The 16,362-nt window shown below is 37.3% G+C and overlaps 1 protein-coding gene across 2 annotated transcripts in view; it reads left to right on the top strand.

Annotated features, from left to right (window-relative positions):
• The window catches only part of siah1 (siah E3 ubiquitin protein ligase 1), a 30,528-nt gene extending 16,547 nt beyond the window's left edge, over positions 1-13,981 (top strand). For both annotated transcript variants that reach the window (XM_032590541.1, XM_032590551.1), the window contains exons 2-5: positions 4,265-4,321; positions 11,325-11,506; positions 12,388-12,684; positions 13,519-13,981. In XM_032590541.1, coding sequence (XP_032446432.1) covers positions 4,312-4,321; positions 11,325-11,506; positions 12,388-12,684; positions 13,519-13,890 — 861 coding nt within the window. In that variant the 5' untranslated portion in view covers positions 4,265-4,311 and the 3' untranslated portion in view covers positions 13,891-13,981. The remainder of the gene's footprint in view (positions 1-4,264; positions 4,322-11,324; positions 11,507-12,387; positions 12,685-13,518) is intronic.
• The last annotated feature ends 2,381 nt before the right edge of the window (positions 13,982-16,362 follow it).

Raw genomic sequence — 16,362 nt, 5'->3', positions numbered from 1 at the left:
ATGTTGTAACTCATATCAATTCAAAGTCTTCAGAGTTATTATAGACATTGATAGCTGTTGGCAGGAAAGAGCTCCTGTAGCAGTCCGTATTACAGTGAATTTCTTGAAACCTCTGACTGAAGACACTGACATTCTGATGATCAGGGTTGTCCATAATTTCCTTGATTTTTGTGAAGAATCCTCTTTTGCCTTATCATCTCCAGAGCTTCCACATTCAGTCAGTTCAGATAACGACATCAATCAGATATTTCAGCACCACATGGAGGATGATTGACAGCGCTACTTACCCTAACCCTTACCCTAACCCTTAACATAAACACTAGCCGCCATTTCCTGTTCTTCTGACCAGAGGAGGGATGGTCTACTCCAGTTTGTCCTGTGAAAACATGTGCAAACATTAGAAATGAAAACACCTGTTTGTATTGATTTTGAAGGAAATTAGTGTATTTAATAGTTTAATATTTTTAGTACTGATTACATCTATTTTTTAATATTACCTAGCGCAGCTTAAATTCATGACGCTTCATTTGTTTAATCACTATTGTAATTCAGCCACTTTTTCTTTGACTGATTAGCAGGACAAACAAAGAAAATCAGAGTAAAGCTTAACCAAACTTCAGCACATTTTTCTTTTGTGCTTGTATGTTACATTTAATCACAAAAGTAAAATTAAGTTTACACATATTGGGGGTTTGAATTTAGATGGGGTAAATAAATTTAAATATGCAAGTCAGACTTTAAAGAAAAAATTCTGTCTGTTATGAACAGTAAAGGCCTGGGTGGTGCTTCACTGCTCATTAGTTGTTGTTTTTTTATTTTATTTAAAATTTTGCTGAGATTACTATGATAAAGTATTGGGCCCACGCTAAAAATATGTACAATTAAATTATAAGACTATAGTTGCAGAATTGTGAGAATAAGGTAATTAAATGACTTTATTCTCTTAATATTATTATTTCATCGAGGTATTACTTTATTCTCAAAACATTAAGTCCTTATGACATTTTAGTGTTTAATATAATTAAAAATGATTATAGTAGAGGTTTATTATTGCAATATTAAGACTTTATTCTTGTTTTATTTTATTTTTTTATTAATATATCCCTAATTCTCAGTTGTAGATTACAGAATCAAGTTTAAATTTTCCCAGAGAGGCAGCGGAGCTACTAAAACACTTTGTTTTGTGGTTTAAAAGTTGCAACGTTTCAACTTTCCACTGGTTCTGGTCTTGTTTGTGTCGGATATTGATGCCAAGTTCAGGATTTAGCCCTGCAGGGCGAAGCTGTTTGGAAAACAAACATCTGTCCACCTGAGCTTTTTCCTGTTTGCTTCCGAAACAAAATGAAACGTGCTGATGGGGAAACTCGGTTCACACATAATGACATTTTAGATCTGTTTGAAGTCTTTGAAATTTGATCACTTCAGTGATCTGTAGGAAACAGAAACTACATCTCAGGTGTTGGAGCACAATTGTTTGTTTTCTGAACTGTAGGAAATATAATCTAGAAAGAAGCGATGTCTGATATCAATATTGTGCTGTGTCCTATAACCAATATTTACCATTATTTTATAAACGTACTCCACATTTCTACTATGAAAAATATGATCAGACCGCTGGCATTGCCACAATATTGGTCCTAATCAGTAGCTGCGTTTCCATTACAAATGGGCACAAAACTTTGTTGACATTCCATTAATGTTGAGAAACACAATTTTGCAGTTGATGTGTTTCCATTAAATAAGAAAAACAATTAAAATCAGACATCAATAAGTTTGTTTACAAGAAGTCATTAAAAAACATGCTGCGCTATCATCCTTGTACCACTTTCGGTTGTTGTCTTCTTTGGCGTTTCTGCCAGTAGTAACAGCTGGTGGTTGATCATTTGACTCGTGTGATACGTAAAGTGTTTCCAATGCAGTTTTGCAAAACAAAACAATTTAAATACGGTATAAAAAAAACACCTCATCCCAGCGACAAACATTTGATCAAAAAATTCAAATTAGTTTTTCTTTGTAAATTGAACAAATTTATTTCCTAGTTGTCAAATTTTGCAATTATATGGTCAACATAAACACAGTTTCTGTCACATGACCAACCACTTGTAAGTCCTGCTGCAGAAAGATTTGTGTTTGCACGTGTATATGGAAAAACAGATTTAGAGTACCACTTATAAAAACGGTCTGAAACAAGGAATGCGGCAAAATATCCATATACTTGTTTTGACATTATTCCCAATCAACATTGGGAATAATATTGATTATTCCCAATCATTATTCCCAATGTTTTTATTACTTTATTTGAAAGAAGTTCAACCTATATCCATACAAATAAACCTCTTTGTGCCAATAGGAAGTTATTTTGAAGCAATCCGATTGGCTGAGACAGGTTTTATCTTTGTGCTACACTGCCCCCTATGGGTCTGGCATGTTTAAAAGGACAACAGGCTGAATTTTGCAGGTTCATGTGGATAAAAAAATTTCTGATATTGATTGCGTGTTTACTGTATATTTTTTATAAGCAATATGATGGAGATATTTGTTTTTTTTTTATAAATATCCGGCTAGCAAAAATGTGTCTAACATGTTTTGCTACTCACATTTCTTGTTTCTTTTGCTGTTTTTGTTCTGTCTGAATTTTCTTGGGTGATAGAAAAAGATGTTAAACATGCTCCCTCCCAGAGGATTTCTTAGTATGTTAACATACCACTCTCTGGTTTAACTGGGCTCCAAAGAGAATCAGAATATTCTGATCCTGATTCTGCAGGGACCCCAGTTTCGGGATAAGACAGTAGCTGTATTTGCACTATTAAATATGAATGAACAGCAGCAGCAGCCAGCTCAGCAGGACCAGTGATTATGCAGTTTCTCTGCGATATGCGCTACATTAGCAGCAGGTAAGAGCCCTAAATGCATTTATTGAGCATTCTTCAGTCTGCTTAAATGGGCCAAATGGACGGGTTCTTCCTGATATCTGCCAGCCTGTGGGCACGGTGGAGACAGCAGCCATAAAAAACAATCTGATCCCACCTGAGAGGAAGACGCTGGTAATCAATGGACTTCCCCTCAGCAGCCCAGAAACGGCTCTGCTGCTTAATCATTTCAGCCCTAATAGAAACTTTTTATTTTTCTGTTACACTGATAACTTGATATGTCTGTTTTTGCTAGTTTCCAATTTTATCTTATTTTACATTTAAAATAAACTGAATATTCAGTCCTTTTTTCAAAACAAACAATATAAAAAAGATTTATTTTGCATATTTTTGCCACGTGTATGTAATTATGATCAGGGTTTATGTAATTATAAAATTACATAAACCAACATACTTCTGATGTAATGGGATAAAAATTACATTGAGACGACACACCATTTCTGTCTATTACTCATGGGTAATTTCCTACTTTAAAGTGTCTTAAGTACTTGTTTACATTTATGTTTCATGCAATAAACATAAAATATATCCAAATTTTTATAGGAAAATTGGCTGTGTAGATGATTAAAAATAATTGTTGATAAATTAACAGTGGCAGGACTAGATATTAATCTTTATTAATTGATTATTGAAATAATCAACAAAGGTAGTAATTAATCATTAGAGTATAAGGACCCAGAAATGACAAATTGCTAAAACAAAAACACATTCAGAGTAGCAATTAAAATAAATATACATTTTTGCACTTAAGATAAAAAAAAACAACTGTCCATAAGTTTTAGCCAAAACACACATATAGTTTACTTTATAGTAAAACTATAGTTACGATTTTATTCTCACCTGGTTCAAATTAACTAAAGGTTTGCTCTGTTATTGTACTTTAGGCAATGCAATGTTGGTTTTCTTATTTAAAACAGGAAATTGTTTTTTCACATTTTTATGTATTTTGTTTTTATGCTTTATATAAAAAAGCTTAAGAAGTTGAGCAAAAAAATTGTAGAATATGCTAAAGTTATCTGATTAGTCATTAGAACAATCTATTACTAAAATAATTAACTGCAGCCATAGTTTCTATTAAAACGCCTTTAAAATGTAACAATGGAGACTGCACCTTGCATATTAAACATGTTATCAACTGTATGTATTATTTCAGTTTGTCTGGATTAAATGTTGTGGATGGATTATTATTTTCACGGATTACTTTTGAGTAGCCATGACATCCCTACAGTTTTATTTGTTGACCTCCATGTTGCTTTTTGAGTCTTTCATTACTTAAATACCTGTTTAATTGTTTGTCAGTTTTTTGACTATTTTATTTATTTTTGTCTTTTCAGAGGTCCCCACATTTCAAGATCAGAAGAAAGCCGCCTTTGGAAATCTTATGGACGAAGGTGAGTGTATGGAAACAAAAAAGCTGAATCATCACTGCTGTTTATGTTTGGAGACATAAATTGGCTCCATTTATTTATTTACAATGTTTCTTGACACTGAGCTGGATATTTCCATCACTCTCTGTAGAACTGCACTGATATGAAAGTTGGGACTGATATTAAAATCGCTGTCATGGCCAATATTCACAGATAATATATTTTAATTGTGTTCCAAAAGATAGATTCACATAAGAATCCTGATTCTCACTTACTACAATGCAGAACTGATTTAAAGTGTCCCAAAATTAATTTAAAGAAATGAAACGAATCCACCGTCTGTTTTCCTCCATTTTGTAACTGATGTTCCAGTGCGCAGCCGGTACTGAAACGAAAGCACCAAAACAGAGGAAACTAGAAAAATGAAACAGAGATTCAACCGACCCTGTCTCCGTTAAGGAAAACATTTGGACTTATTTTGGTTCATTTTTTAGTTACGATTCTTCACTAAATAACTGCAATGATTGTTTAATCGTTAAAAGCCTTTTAGATGTAAATTGCAACGCCGTCGTCCACGGAGGAGGCCGTCTCTGTGGTCGCTTCGTCAAAGCAAAACGGAGGGAGTAATTCCATCTTGGCATGGAATAATATTTAAAATTTAACAAATGTGGAAAAAATAAATATTTTTATTAGAGCCTAACAAATTGCATTGTACAATTCTTATTATACATATACACTTAATATAATCCTGACAAAATAATCCATCAAAAAAATACAATGCACCAGTTTCAGCCCCTTTTGTTGCTTTTTTAGCAAAAGAAAAAGAAATGTTAAATAAAAAATAAAACTAGAGAACAAACCCAACCCCCTTCACATGTCAGCTCACCAAATTCAACCAAAAAAACAAAACAAAAGCAAAAAACAAATAATACATCAGATATTTACTCCCATTCATCCAATTACACCTTCAGTTGGGCAAAACCTCCAAGTTTGAAAAGGAGGAAATAAAACATTGCCGCTTTTTGTAAAACCTTTGTGCACATCCTCATAAAGTGTATTTAATTTTCTCAAGCTTTAAAAAAAGCATAAATGTCTTTAATCCACAGGGATTTTTTTTTATCAGACTTCCAGTGTGACAATAAAAGACCATCTAACAATTAAAGATGTAAATGCAATAATATTCTTTTGAGCAGAAATTATATATGGCAACAAATGGACAAGGTTGCCAATTCACTTTGAGAACAGAAGAAATAATTGTGAAGAAATTAAACCAAAAATTATATAATTTAGAACAGAAAAAGAACCTGGCCAAGACGACCCGACGCCAAAAAGAAAAGTTAAAGCCTGCATTTGCCTTGCAAAACAAACTGGAGTAGATCATAAGGATCTTATTCACAAAGATAGATTAAAGCTGAAATCACCATGAGTAATCAGTTTGGATCGAAAAAGATTCCCACCCCTCCTATATTTTAACACAAACAACAACAAGATTTAAATAAACAACGGCTGATGCCATCGGCCCGGTCTTGCTTATCAGGACGATACAAAGTGTTAAAAAACGTCCGATACGGCGTGCCATGGTGGCGTAGCGGTTAGCGCGACCCATGTTTGGAGGCCTTGAGTCCTCGATGCGGCCGTCGCGGGTTCGACTCCTGGACCCGACGATATTTGCCGCATATGTCTTCCCCCTCCCCCTTTCCTGTCAGCCTATTATCATATAAGGGACACTAGAGCCCACAAAAGATCCCCTGGAGGGGAGAGAAAAAAAAAAAAAGTCCAATACTGATGTCAATGCTGATTTGTTGTGCACAATATTGCAGTTGCCATCACACCGGCAAATGACTATTTAGGCGTGAAATATCAAGAAGGATATTATATTTCAAATGCCATTTAATAATACTTTAATTGGTTGGATCCTAGCTGTGCTTAATGCCCTCGGCTGATGTTTAGATGTAACGCCTGAGATTATAAATCCCAAAGAGAATGGTGTGGCGTTGTGTAAAAGTAAAGAGTCAGGAAAATGTGGACCTATGTTTTGAGTCCAGTTTTCTGCGTGTTTTAATGTTACAAACCAACGAGAAGCTGGTATTTTTTGGAGTCCGCACTGTGAGCAGAGTTGCCCAGGAGCTGCGGAAACCGTAAACTGTGAGAGGTGAAGCCTCCCTGCTAACAACAAAAGAAACTGTGGCCTGCGCTGCTTTAATCTCGGCACCTTGCTGGCACCACATGTGCCGGCTCAAACAGCCGTGCTATGTTTATCCGCCTGACGGACACGTAGCGGCTTGTCGTCGTCCGACATGTAGAAAAGCAGCTTTCACAGCTTCTGGGATCTGAAATGTTGAAATAATTATTCCAGATATGTCGTAAGCTTTTATTTGTGTCCTCAAAGCCCATCAGTCTGTTAAACCTGTCGCAATAAGCAATAGATCAGTTAATTGCATGACACATTAAAACAAGCTCAATAATTTCCACAGGCATTTATTAGCATTTTCTCTGTTTCTACCAAAACTGGATGATAAAAGTCTTCAGTCTGGTGATTTGGTCTCAATTAAGCCTTTTTTTGAAAGAGAATTTTGTTTATACAGACTTCATAATTAATTTTAGTTATTTTGTTAATTTATTTTGGATATTTGAAAGTTCCAGTGTTAAATGTTAATTAGAATTTAAGGTTTATTGATCTTTGAGAATGTGTTCCTGCATTGTTATGGTGTCATTACCATTATATTACCTGAAAATGGTCTCCAAACAACAATATTATCGTTTATCAGAATAACTAATGTATCGTCCAGCAGAATTTATCATGACCGGCCTAGACCTGAGCAGAACCACTGTTCTGGTTTTCCGGGTAAAAGCCAGAACAGATGATGAAGATGAAACTGTGTTTCATCTTCACAGTTAAAATAATCTCAATGTTCTCTGATCTTTGAGCCACTTTGTCATTTTGGTCGTTAGACAGGAACATGCAGAAAAATCTACACACCATCTCCAGTCTGTTCCTGGATCAGTGGAGGAAGTCATTGTTGGGTCGTTTTGATCTCACGTTTAGTTCATCTCCACTGTGAAGACGGCACTACCTTGACAGGGAAACAACCACACATGAACAATAAGAGCAAGTTTAACTGGAAGGTTTCCCATAAGACTTGGAGAATAATCCATCAGAAAATAACTTTGCACCAGTCTGTTGCTCTCTTTGTTTTTTCTGCCCTTCTTTGCGCTGGTGACATCATGAACCTGTTTTATACTCGCACATCACATCACGATTTATTGCAAACAGCATGGACTGCAGTACCTGTTTACTTATTGTTTAAGTACAATGCATTCAGGCTTTCTGTGCCTGTTACACACTCGGTAAATATTGGTGCTTAATGCAGCAAAAACATCTTAAAAGGCAAAAAGGTGGTAAAATCTAAAACTACAACTAAAAAGTGTTGCTGCAACTAATTGCCTATCATGGTATGTAGTTAATCAATTGCATGATAAATTAAAAAGAGCTTGATCATTTCTGTTGTGGTTTAATATTTTTTGAAGAGCAATCTTGTTTACAGATGGCTCATGATCAGTTTTATTTATGGTTTTGGTTGTGTGTGGTTCATTTTCTTTTTACTTATTGTTTTTAGTGTCTTAATTTTTAACAACATTCTTGTTAGTCTTTGAGGAAGTGAATTTGCACTATTATGCCATAATTATTGTATTAGTTGAAAAATGGTGTCAAAACATCAAAATCATCTCATTCATTTGAGGGACAACTTATTGTCCTATATGACAGGCCTACGGTTTACATTATGAAAAGTCATATTACATCATCATCGTCAACATTTCTACATATCATTTACGTTCCTAATTCCAGTTTGGAGTAAACGACTCCTGAAGCTTCCCCGGCTCTCCTGTGTCCTGAATTGTTCTTCTCCGCCGCTAATCCTCTCAGCATGACGCTCCTGGAGCTCTCAGCTGTTATTTTCTGCAGTTTCCTTCATGAGAACTGGTTCTAATTAATACACCAATACCGATAACTGATATTTTCCAATATTATATATATATATATATATATATATATATATATATATATCTCCCACTGTTTCAACAGCATGAACAAACGACTGCACCGCTGTCATTGCTTCTCTGCTTCGGTTAAAGACTCCACAATCCTGCTCTGCAGGAGGTGCGGTTGCTTTGGCACAGAAAGGAGCAAATCTGTGATTAACTCGGTGAATAAAATCTTCTTAAACATTCATTTAGGTACAAGAGAAATTATTTTTTCTTTTTTTAAAAGATTGATTACACATGACTAAAACCATGAAGCGCTGCCCAAGTTTTGTTGCCAAACGTAAAAAAAAAAAGCTTCCTTTATCTGCAAAATGTATATCCACCTGGCTTTATTAAAATATTGTCTTATTTTAGTAAATTATTTTTTGAGGAGATAAAAACAAATGCCTTAAACGAGTAAATCTTTTCAGTTTTAATTTAAAAAAAAAGTTCTCTCAACTTAACAGTTTTGGCCAAAGTTTGGACACAGAACTACATATAAAATCAGTTATTGGCCGTAACAGCATAATATTGGCTATCGATATCGGCCCAAATTTGCATATTGCTACATCCTTAGAGCTAACGGTTGCTAAGGCAACAGTTTCAGCTCATCTGCCTGACTTCTCTTGAACAGCAGAGCTACCAGTGTAAATAAAGACAAAATAAAAATAATTTCCTGATCAGCTTCTGCTAAAATCCCAGTACAAATTGTCTTTTTAGTAAGTAACTTTATAATCCTTTGGATGATGAAAATACGGTCAGCACAGAAACTGGAGTTGCGTTGAGTTGGGTAAAAACTACGTAGATTTATGCAATTACATTTACTTGAGTATCTTTTTTTGAGAAGGTACTTTTAGGAGTTTTGCTTGAGTAATTTTATTATAAAGTATCTCTATTCTTGAGTAAAATTTCTGTATTTTCTAACCACTGAATGAAAATTGAACATGTTTTAACCAAAAATCCACCAGACACAGAAACAAACCTGCAGTTTCTGATAAAGTTTCATAACTTTTTTATTAAGAGAAACGGATTTGGAAAATTTTCTTTTGCCTGATTTTATTTTTTTGTCACTTATATGAATTATTGTAATTTTCATCCTTAAAATATCAAAATTTCCACCTAAGTTAATATTTTGGTAAATGATTGTTAATTTGATTAGTTACTCAGTACTTGAGTAGACTTTTTATAAAATAATCTTTTAGTCTTGAATAATTTCTTGGATGGCTACAGTAAAAACATGCTGAAGTAGTTCTGCTCTTACTTGAGTACATTTTGTGTTGCTCTGCCTGCGTCTGGCTGCTTGCGTCGCCGTTGCAGACTTCGTGCACGCAGGCCTCTCTGAATGTCCTGAACTAATTTGGTCTTTTCTGCTGTTAGCATGTTAAGAGCGGCTAATAATAGCTGCTAAGGCTGCAGCTCCGTCATGGCAGATGTTTAGAGGCATTTTCTTCCTCTGCAGCTGCTAACAACCTGCACATCTGCATCCCCGTCTGCACACCTACCAGCTGCTTGGGTTGTGCTGGTCATTGTCGTCACTATTACTTGTTGTAGAATTATGTCGAAGGTTTCTAAATTACAACAAAAATAAATGGATATTTCTTAATTCTTATGCTTTTATAAATCCTGAAGCTCCTACAAACCAAAGATCAGAGCTCAGAAGCTGCTGCTGTTGGTTAATACATGTGCAGAATTAAATATTTAACAGCTTTCCTCAGCTGCTGTGTACATATTGTTCCTCCGTCTCCCCACCTGAATCTCTTCTCCTCCCACGCACGATGCCATCACTTCTCCACTGTCTGACTCCTGCACATCATTAGGGCTGGAAACGAGAACAGAGCGCGTCAGGTGGTAAAATGGGTGGGAAAGCCGATCTTCCACCCATTTTGCAGTTCGGAGATGGTTTTTTGTCCAAAGCATGCAAGCTGGTCAAGTTTTTATTCTGCTTTCGATTCATTTTGTAAGTTGGAGCTGAGAATGATAATTATCCAAGTCGAGTGTTGTTGTTGTCATCCATCATTAGCATGAAAAGCTAGCAGCTACATTTCATTTTTGGCTTTCAAACACAAAGTAACGTGATCAGCAGTAGTTATTTCACAAACTGTGTAAATAGTTTACATCAGCAGCTCTTATATGTTATATTCTGATATTTAAGGATATCAGTTATTTGTGTTTTTCTGACACTAACTCACAACTAATTTGTTTTAAGCGAGATGATTCATGACAAAATAATAGATAATAAAATGAACGACACTAAAAATTATTTCGTTTAGTTAAATCATAATAGATAATAAATAATAGAAATCCAAATAAAATATTTAATGATGTTTTATTTATATTTCTCATTTTTTATTTTTATCTTCTATGTTATTACTCTTTTATGTACTATTTTTATTTTATTAATTTAATTATTTACTACTGATTACTCCTCCACCCAAATGGAAATAACAATTTTAAAAAATCAGAATAAGTTTTAGCTAAAAATAATTAGAAATTCAAATAAAATGTTAGTATTATTTTGCTACTGTTTTATTAATTTTATTTACAGAATTTTTCTGTTTTATTACGGTTTTATTTCATTATTATTATTATTGTTTATTCCAGCCAAATGGAAATAATTAAATACATTTTAAACAATAAGAATTGTTCTATAAAATATGAGGCATAATTCAGGGAGGCCTAATCTTTTCTATATTGATGTTTAACACATTTTGTGGTAATAAGAGCTTTTAGACTGAGAAAATAATTTGGAGCAGGAACAATAGAAAGCTTAGTTTGGTAACCTGATTTCTAACTTGTCTCTCTTTATATTTTTATTGTTTAAATAATGAATAGTCAAAGAAAAGAAAACGTATTTGTATGCACACACCCATTTGTTGTTGTTTTTCTCTCTGTGCCGTGGAGCTGCAGTAAAAAACCCGCTCTGTGGTTTTATTCAAGTTAAAGTTAAACTGCAGGATGTAAAGGTTTTTTTTCCCCTCTGCTCTCTGTGTGTCATCATTGTCAGAAATGAGTCGCCAGACCGCCACCGCGCTGCCCACAGGAACCTCCAAGTGCCCGCCGTCTCAGCGCGTGCCCACCCTGTCAGGCACCACCGCCTCCAACAGCGACCTGGCCAGCCTGTTCGAGTGTCCCGTCTGCTTCGACTATGTGCTGCCCCCCATCCTGCAGTGTCAGTCCGGACACCTGGTACGTCCCTCAGCTCAGGTTTAAAAAGCTAAAATCACCAAAAATGTACAGACTCACAATAAGCAATAAATCAATCAAATTAGGGATGCAGCGATTTATCGGCCAGCCGATTTATCGGTGCCGATGATTTTGGGAGATCGTCGGTGACTGGCCGATTTTGACGTGAAGCCGATCTCATCCACCGATGTTATCAGTCTTGGCAAAGGTCTAAAAATCAACCACTGTGCTTTTCTTTTCCCCTGTGAGAGGTTTGACTGACAAACCGGCTGACCAGGTCATGTCTGCACATTTACAGTTAACAGTAGTCACCACATTGTTGCCAATTCAGCAACTTTCTTGGTAAGAGATTGGTAAAACTGCAGTCGGTGAAGCCCTTAATCAAATGATAAATTAAAATGACCTAGATGATTTCCAGTCAAACAAAAATTGTTGGAGAGATGCCACAATTTAATTAAATTTTTTATAACAGTCCCAGCTGCCGCCTTTGCCTGTTTCCTCTGTCTAAGCTGAATGGTTAATATTTGTTGAAATGCAGCTTTGCTTTCAGAGGCTTCATAATTCACTTGAATTATTGTCATTTTGTTTTTTATTTTGGATATTTAAAGTGTTTTCCAGTTCCAGTGTTGAATATTCTTTAGAAATTAAAGGTTTATTGTCTTTGAGTGTATGTACTTGCATTAATATGCCTTTCATTGTTGAAAATCGTCTCAAAATGACAATATTATTGTTTATCGCAATAATTTCTGGGATAATTTATCGTGCAGCTGAATTTGTTCAGCCTATAATCAGAGAACGTCTCATTTTAACCTCAGCTCCAGCCGACTGGGGTCCATTTGTTCCTCTGACCTCGGACTGAAAACATTGTCCCGTATTTTCTCCAGGTGTGTTCCAACTGCCGGCCCAAGCTCACCTGCTGTCCCACCTGCAGGGGCCCGCTGGGCTCCATCAGGAACCTGGCCATGGAGAAGGTGGCCAACTCCGTCCTGTTCCCCTGCAAGTACGCGTCGTCGGGCTGCGAGGTCACGCTGCCGCACACCGACAAGACGGAGCACGAGGAGCTGTGCGAGTTCCGGCCGTACTCCTGCCCCTGTCCCGGCGCCTCCTGCAAGTGGCAGGGGTCGCTGGACGCCGTCATGCCGCACCTGATGCATCAGCACAAGTCCATCACCACGCTGCAGGTCAGAACCGCACCACTGAAACTAAACTAAACAATTCGGACCTGCTAAACTCTTCCACATTTTGACATACTGTAGCTTTGAGTTTTTGTACAAGATCATCAAAAAAAATGTCACCTGAGTGAAATCATGATGCTGCCACCACCGTGTCTCACCATAACGAGGGTGTTTCTGGTATTTTCAGCCACACAGTCTGAAGCATCAACCGGGATGTTTTAACGAGCTCAATGTCAGGAACCAATCAGAGCAGAGAGCCTTTAACGAGTTGAATATCAGGAACCAATCAGAGCAGAGAGCCATTAACAAGCTGAATGTCACGAACCAATCAGATCAGAGAGCCTTTAACAAGCCGAATGACAGGAACCAATCAGAGCAGAAAGCCTTTAACAAGCCGAATGACAGGAACCAATCAGAGCAGAAAGCCTTTAACAAGCCGAATGACAGGAACCAATCAGAGCAGAAAGCCTTTAACAAGCCGAATGACAGGAACCAATCAGATTGGGAAAACTGTCCTTTTTGATAAAACAATGTTGTAATTTTTAACTCTCCTGACCTGAAAATATAGTTTTAGATTTTTCTCTCTAAATACTTTTATATTTTGAATGTTGAGTTGAATGTATTTTATTAACTACCTCTGAATAGTTTGTTCTGAATAAAATCTGAGCCAGCAGGATGTTTTCTGGATGTTTTATCTCACACCAACAGTTCAGAGCGCCCTCTGCTGGACAACAAGATAAACTACCTGGAATAGATGTAACACAGTGCAGCAGCAGGACTGAGCTGACTGTGTGGCGTTGACGTTTTGTGAGGATTTTGATGGTTCTCGTGTCGCTGCAGGGCGAGGACATCGTGTTCCTGGCGACGGACATCAACCTCCCGGGCGCGGTGGACTGGGTCATGATGCAGTCCTGCTTTGGCTTCCACTTCATGCTGGTCCTGGAGAAGCAGGAGAAGTACGACGGCCACCAGCAGTTCTTCGCTATCGTGCAGCTCATCGGGACGCGCAAGCAGGCCGAGAACTTCGCCTACCGGCTGGAGCTGAACGGCCACCGGCGCCGGCTCACCTGGGAGGCCACGCCCCGCTCCATCCACGAGGGCATCGCCACCGCCATCATGAACAGCGACTGCCTGGTGTTCGACACGTCGATCGCGCAGCTGTTCGCCGAGAACGGAAACCTGGGCATCAACGTCACCATCTCCATGTGCTGAGAACGTTACGCAGGCGAGCGTCGGAGTGCAAGTTTGCCGGGGGGGGCAACGGGGGCCCGATCAGTCAGGAGCCCAGGCCCCTCCCTCTCTCTGCTACACCCCCGAGACATGGAACTGGACTGCGTTCGGGCAGCGCAGACGGCCCAGGGGTGCCGGATGGAAGGATGGATGAGTGGATGGATGGATGCGTTTAAAAAACAAGGACGTAACTGTGTAGTGAGGACATCTTAAACACTCGTGGGAGACTCGTGCACGCGCATGTGTCATAAACCCGATTAAAGTGAGAAGGTGTTTCCGTTTTCTCTCTCTCTCTCTCTCTCTGTCCGTGTCCGTCTCAGATGTTCGTGTCGGGTCAGAAGCTAGCCTGCCAGCTAGCTTTTTTTTTTTCTCTTTTCTTTCTTTTCCTCCCTCCATCTTTCCTACCTGACGGACCCGATTCCGACTGCGGCAACTGGAGCGGCCACCTTGTGTACGCGGACGGCTGCAGTTCCCGACCGGAACCGGGACTCTCAGTCTGGATTACAGAAGATTCATCCAAGTTCAGGAGGTTCTGGACCGGATTGAGCCGAGGGGAAAGCTCTATTTCAGTTTGCGTTAGGTTTTTATTTTATTTTTGTTTTAACGTTTTTAGTTTCCGAACTCCAATCCCGAAACTTTTTTTTTTTTTAAACCTCCTGTGTCCAACACCCAACCTGGAACGAGGGGCACTTCCTACTGTTAAAAACATTGCTGTTATAAATAAATAGAAGTATCATAATTCTCATTTTTTTGTATTGAATTTTAAGAATTAAAAAGCCAGTTGTAAAACTTGTGGCTAAATTTCAGTGTTTGTAGTTAAGAAGAAGATAAAAAAGTTAGTTTTTTCTCCAGAGTTGGGCTGTTTTCATGTCTGTCCTCCTGTGTGTGAACTTCCTGTTTCTTTTCTTCTCCGTGGAGGGAATCCGTTGATCACACCTCCTCCCATCCTCCCATCCCTTCTCGTTTTTCTCGTGGAGTCTCGGTAATGTTGCTGCTCTTCCCCAGAAGCTCCATGACTTCTTTCTGTTTTTATTCGTCATTAAATAAATCTATCTTTTTCATATCTGCCGCTGCGGCTTTTCTCGTCTCTGAGGTTTATGGTTCTAGTTTTTAGCTTTGAAACTCATCTGAAAACGGTAAATTTTGTTTCCTGTACAACTTTTCTAACAGATCTTAAGAGCTTTAAGTCATTATGCACATTTTGACAGTTTTTCATTTGCAGAAACCAGAGATGCAAAGTTTCTCATCACAATTTGGGTCAACTTGATACAAACTTAAACTCGCTAAAACTACGCAGCTACAAAGAAATAGGCTGGGTAATGAATCGATTTTATCACATTTTTGATTATTTAATTTTTGATAAATCAGACTTTTTTTTTTCTTCCTGAAATCGTTTTTTGTTTCACCAAACAAAAGCACTCCTTGCTTTTGTTTGGCAAAAGCAAGGAGCACTCCTTGGGTTTCCGTAGTTCAGAGTGATGCCAGGGCCGCCATCTTGTTTAACTTTTACTCTGCGACAGAATAAGTCACAATATTAGGAGAGTGAAGTAATAATTTGATGAGAACTTATGAAGCCATACATTATCAGAAACACTTCCTGTTTTAACATCAAATTATCATTGTCAGAACTTCGAAACTGATCTATTTGACATCACGATCTTTTTTTCTTCACTTCATTCAAGTTTTATGTTTATTTTATATCTAATTTCTCTATATTTCATAATGGGAGCGACCCGTTGGGACACAACCGCGTCTTAAGTACAACGAAGAAGAAACAACGGCCCCTGCCAAAAGGTAATTTGTTCATTTAAAATGTTATTACACATTTAAATAAAACAAATCCCACTAATCTGTTCCAAGACACAATTCAATATTTTGTCATTTAGATTCATTTTTCTTCTTTGGTTTCTGGTAAATACCAAACACTTGAACTCGTTCTGACCGTTGAAACCTGCCAGGAAAAAAAACAAATCGATGGTTTCTGGTATATTTATCTTTAATGCAGCTAAAATTCGCTCCGCTAACCAGTAGAGAACAGATCAAGTATTTAAACTATATGTTGTTGATGTTTCAGCCCGGAAAACAAAAGTGAGCACTGCCCCCAAGTGGCCACAACACGCATAACAGCCTACATTTAAAAACAAACCGTTTTCAGGCGAACCTGGTGAAAACAAAGATTAAAAACGCTGACCATGTCTAAAACAAGATAAATAAACGGTTTATTTATCTTAGATTTTTTAAAACAAAAATCAGAAATTTGACTTTTGAATCTATTTCCATAATTTTTCTAAAAAATTCTGAGATTAATCTCAAAATCTGACTTTTCTATCTTGCAACCTTCCAACTTTTCAAACTCAGAAATTCCCCTTTTTTCCGGAAAATTTCAGAAATTAATATCAATTACTGAATTAAAAAAATATATACAATAGCTCAATTATGTATGAATAAGTATAC

This window comes from Xiphophorus hellerii, chromosome 2, assembly GCF_003331165.1.
Source record: "Xiphophorus hellerii strain 12219 chromosome 2, Xiphophorus_hellerii-4.1, whole genome shotgun sequence".
Taxonomy (NCBI): Eukaryota; Metazoa; Chordata; class Actinopteri; order Cyprinodontiformes; family Poeciliidae; genus Xiphophorus; species Xiphophorus hellerii.
The sequence above is the reverse complement of the archived record's forward strand: the minus strand, read 5'-3'. Positions and strand labels throughout refer to the sequence as shown.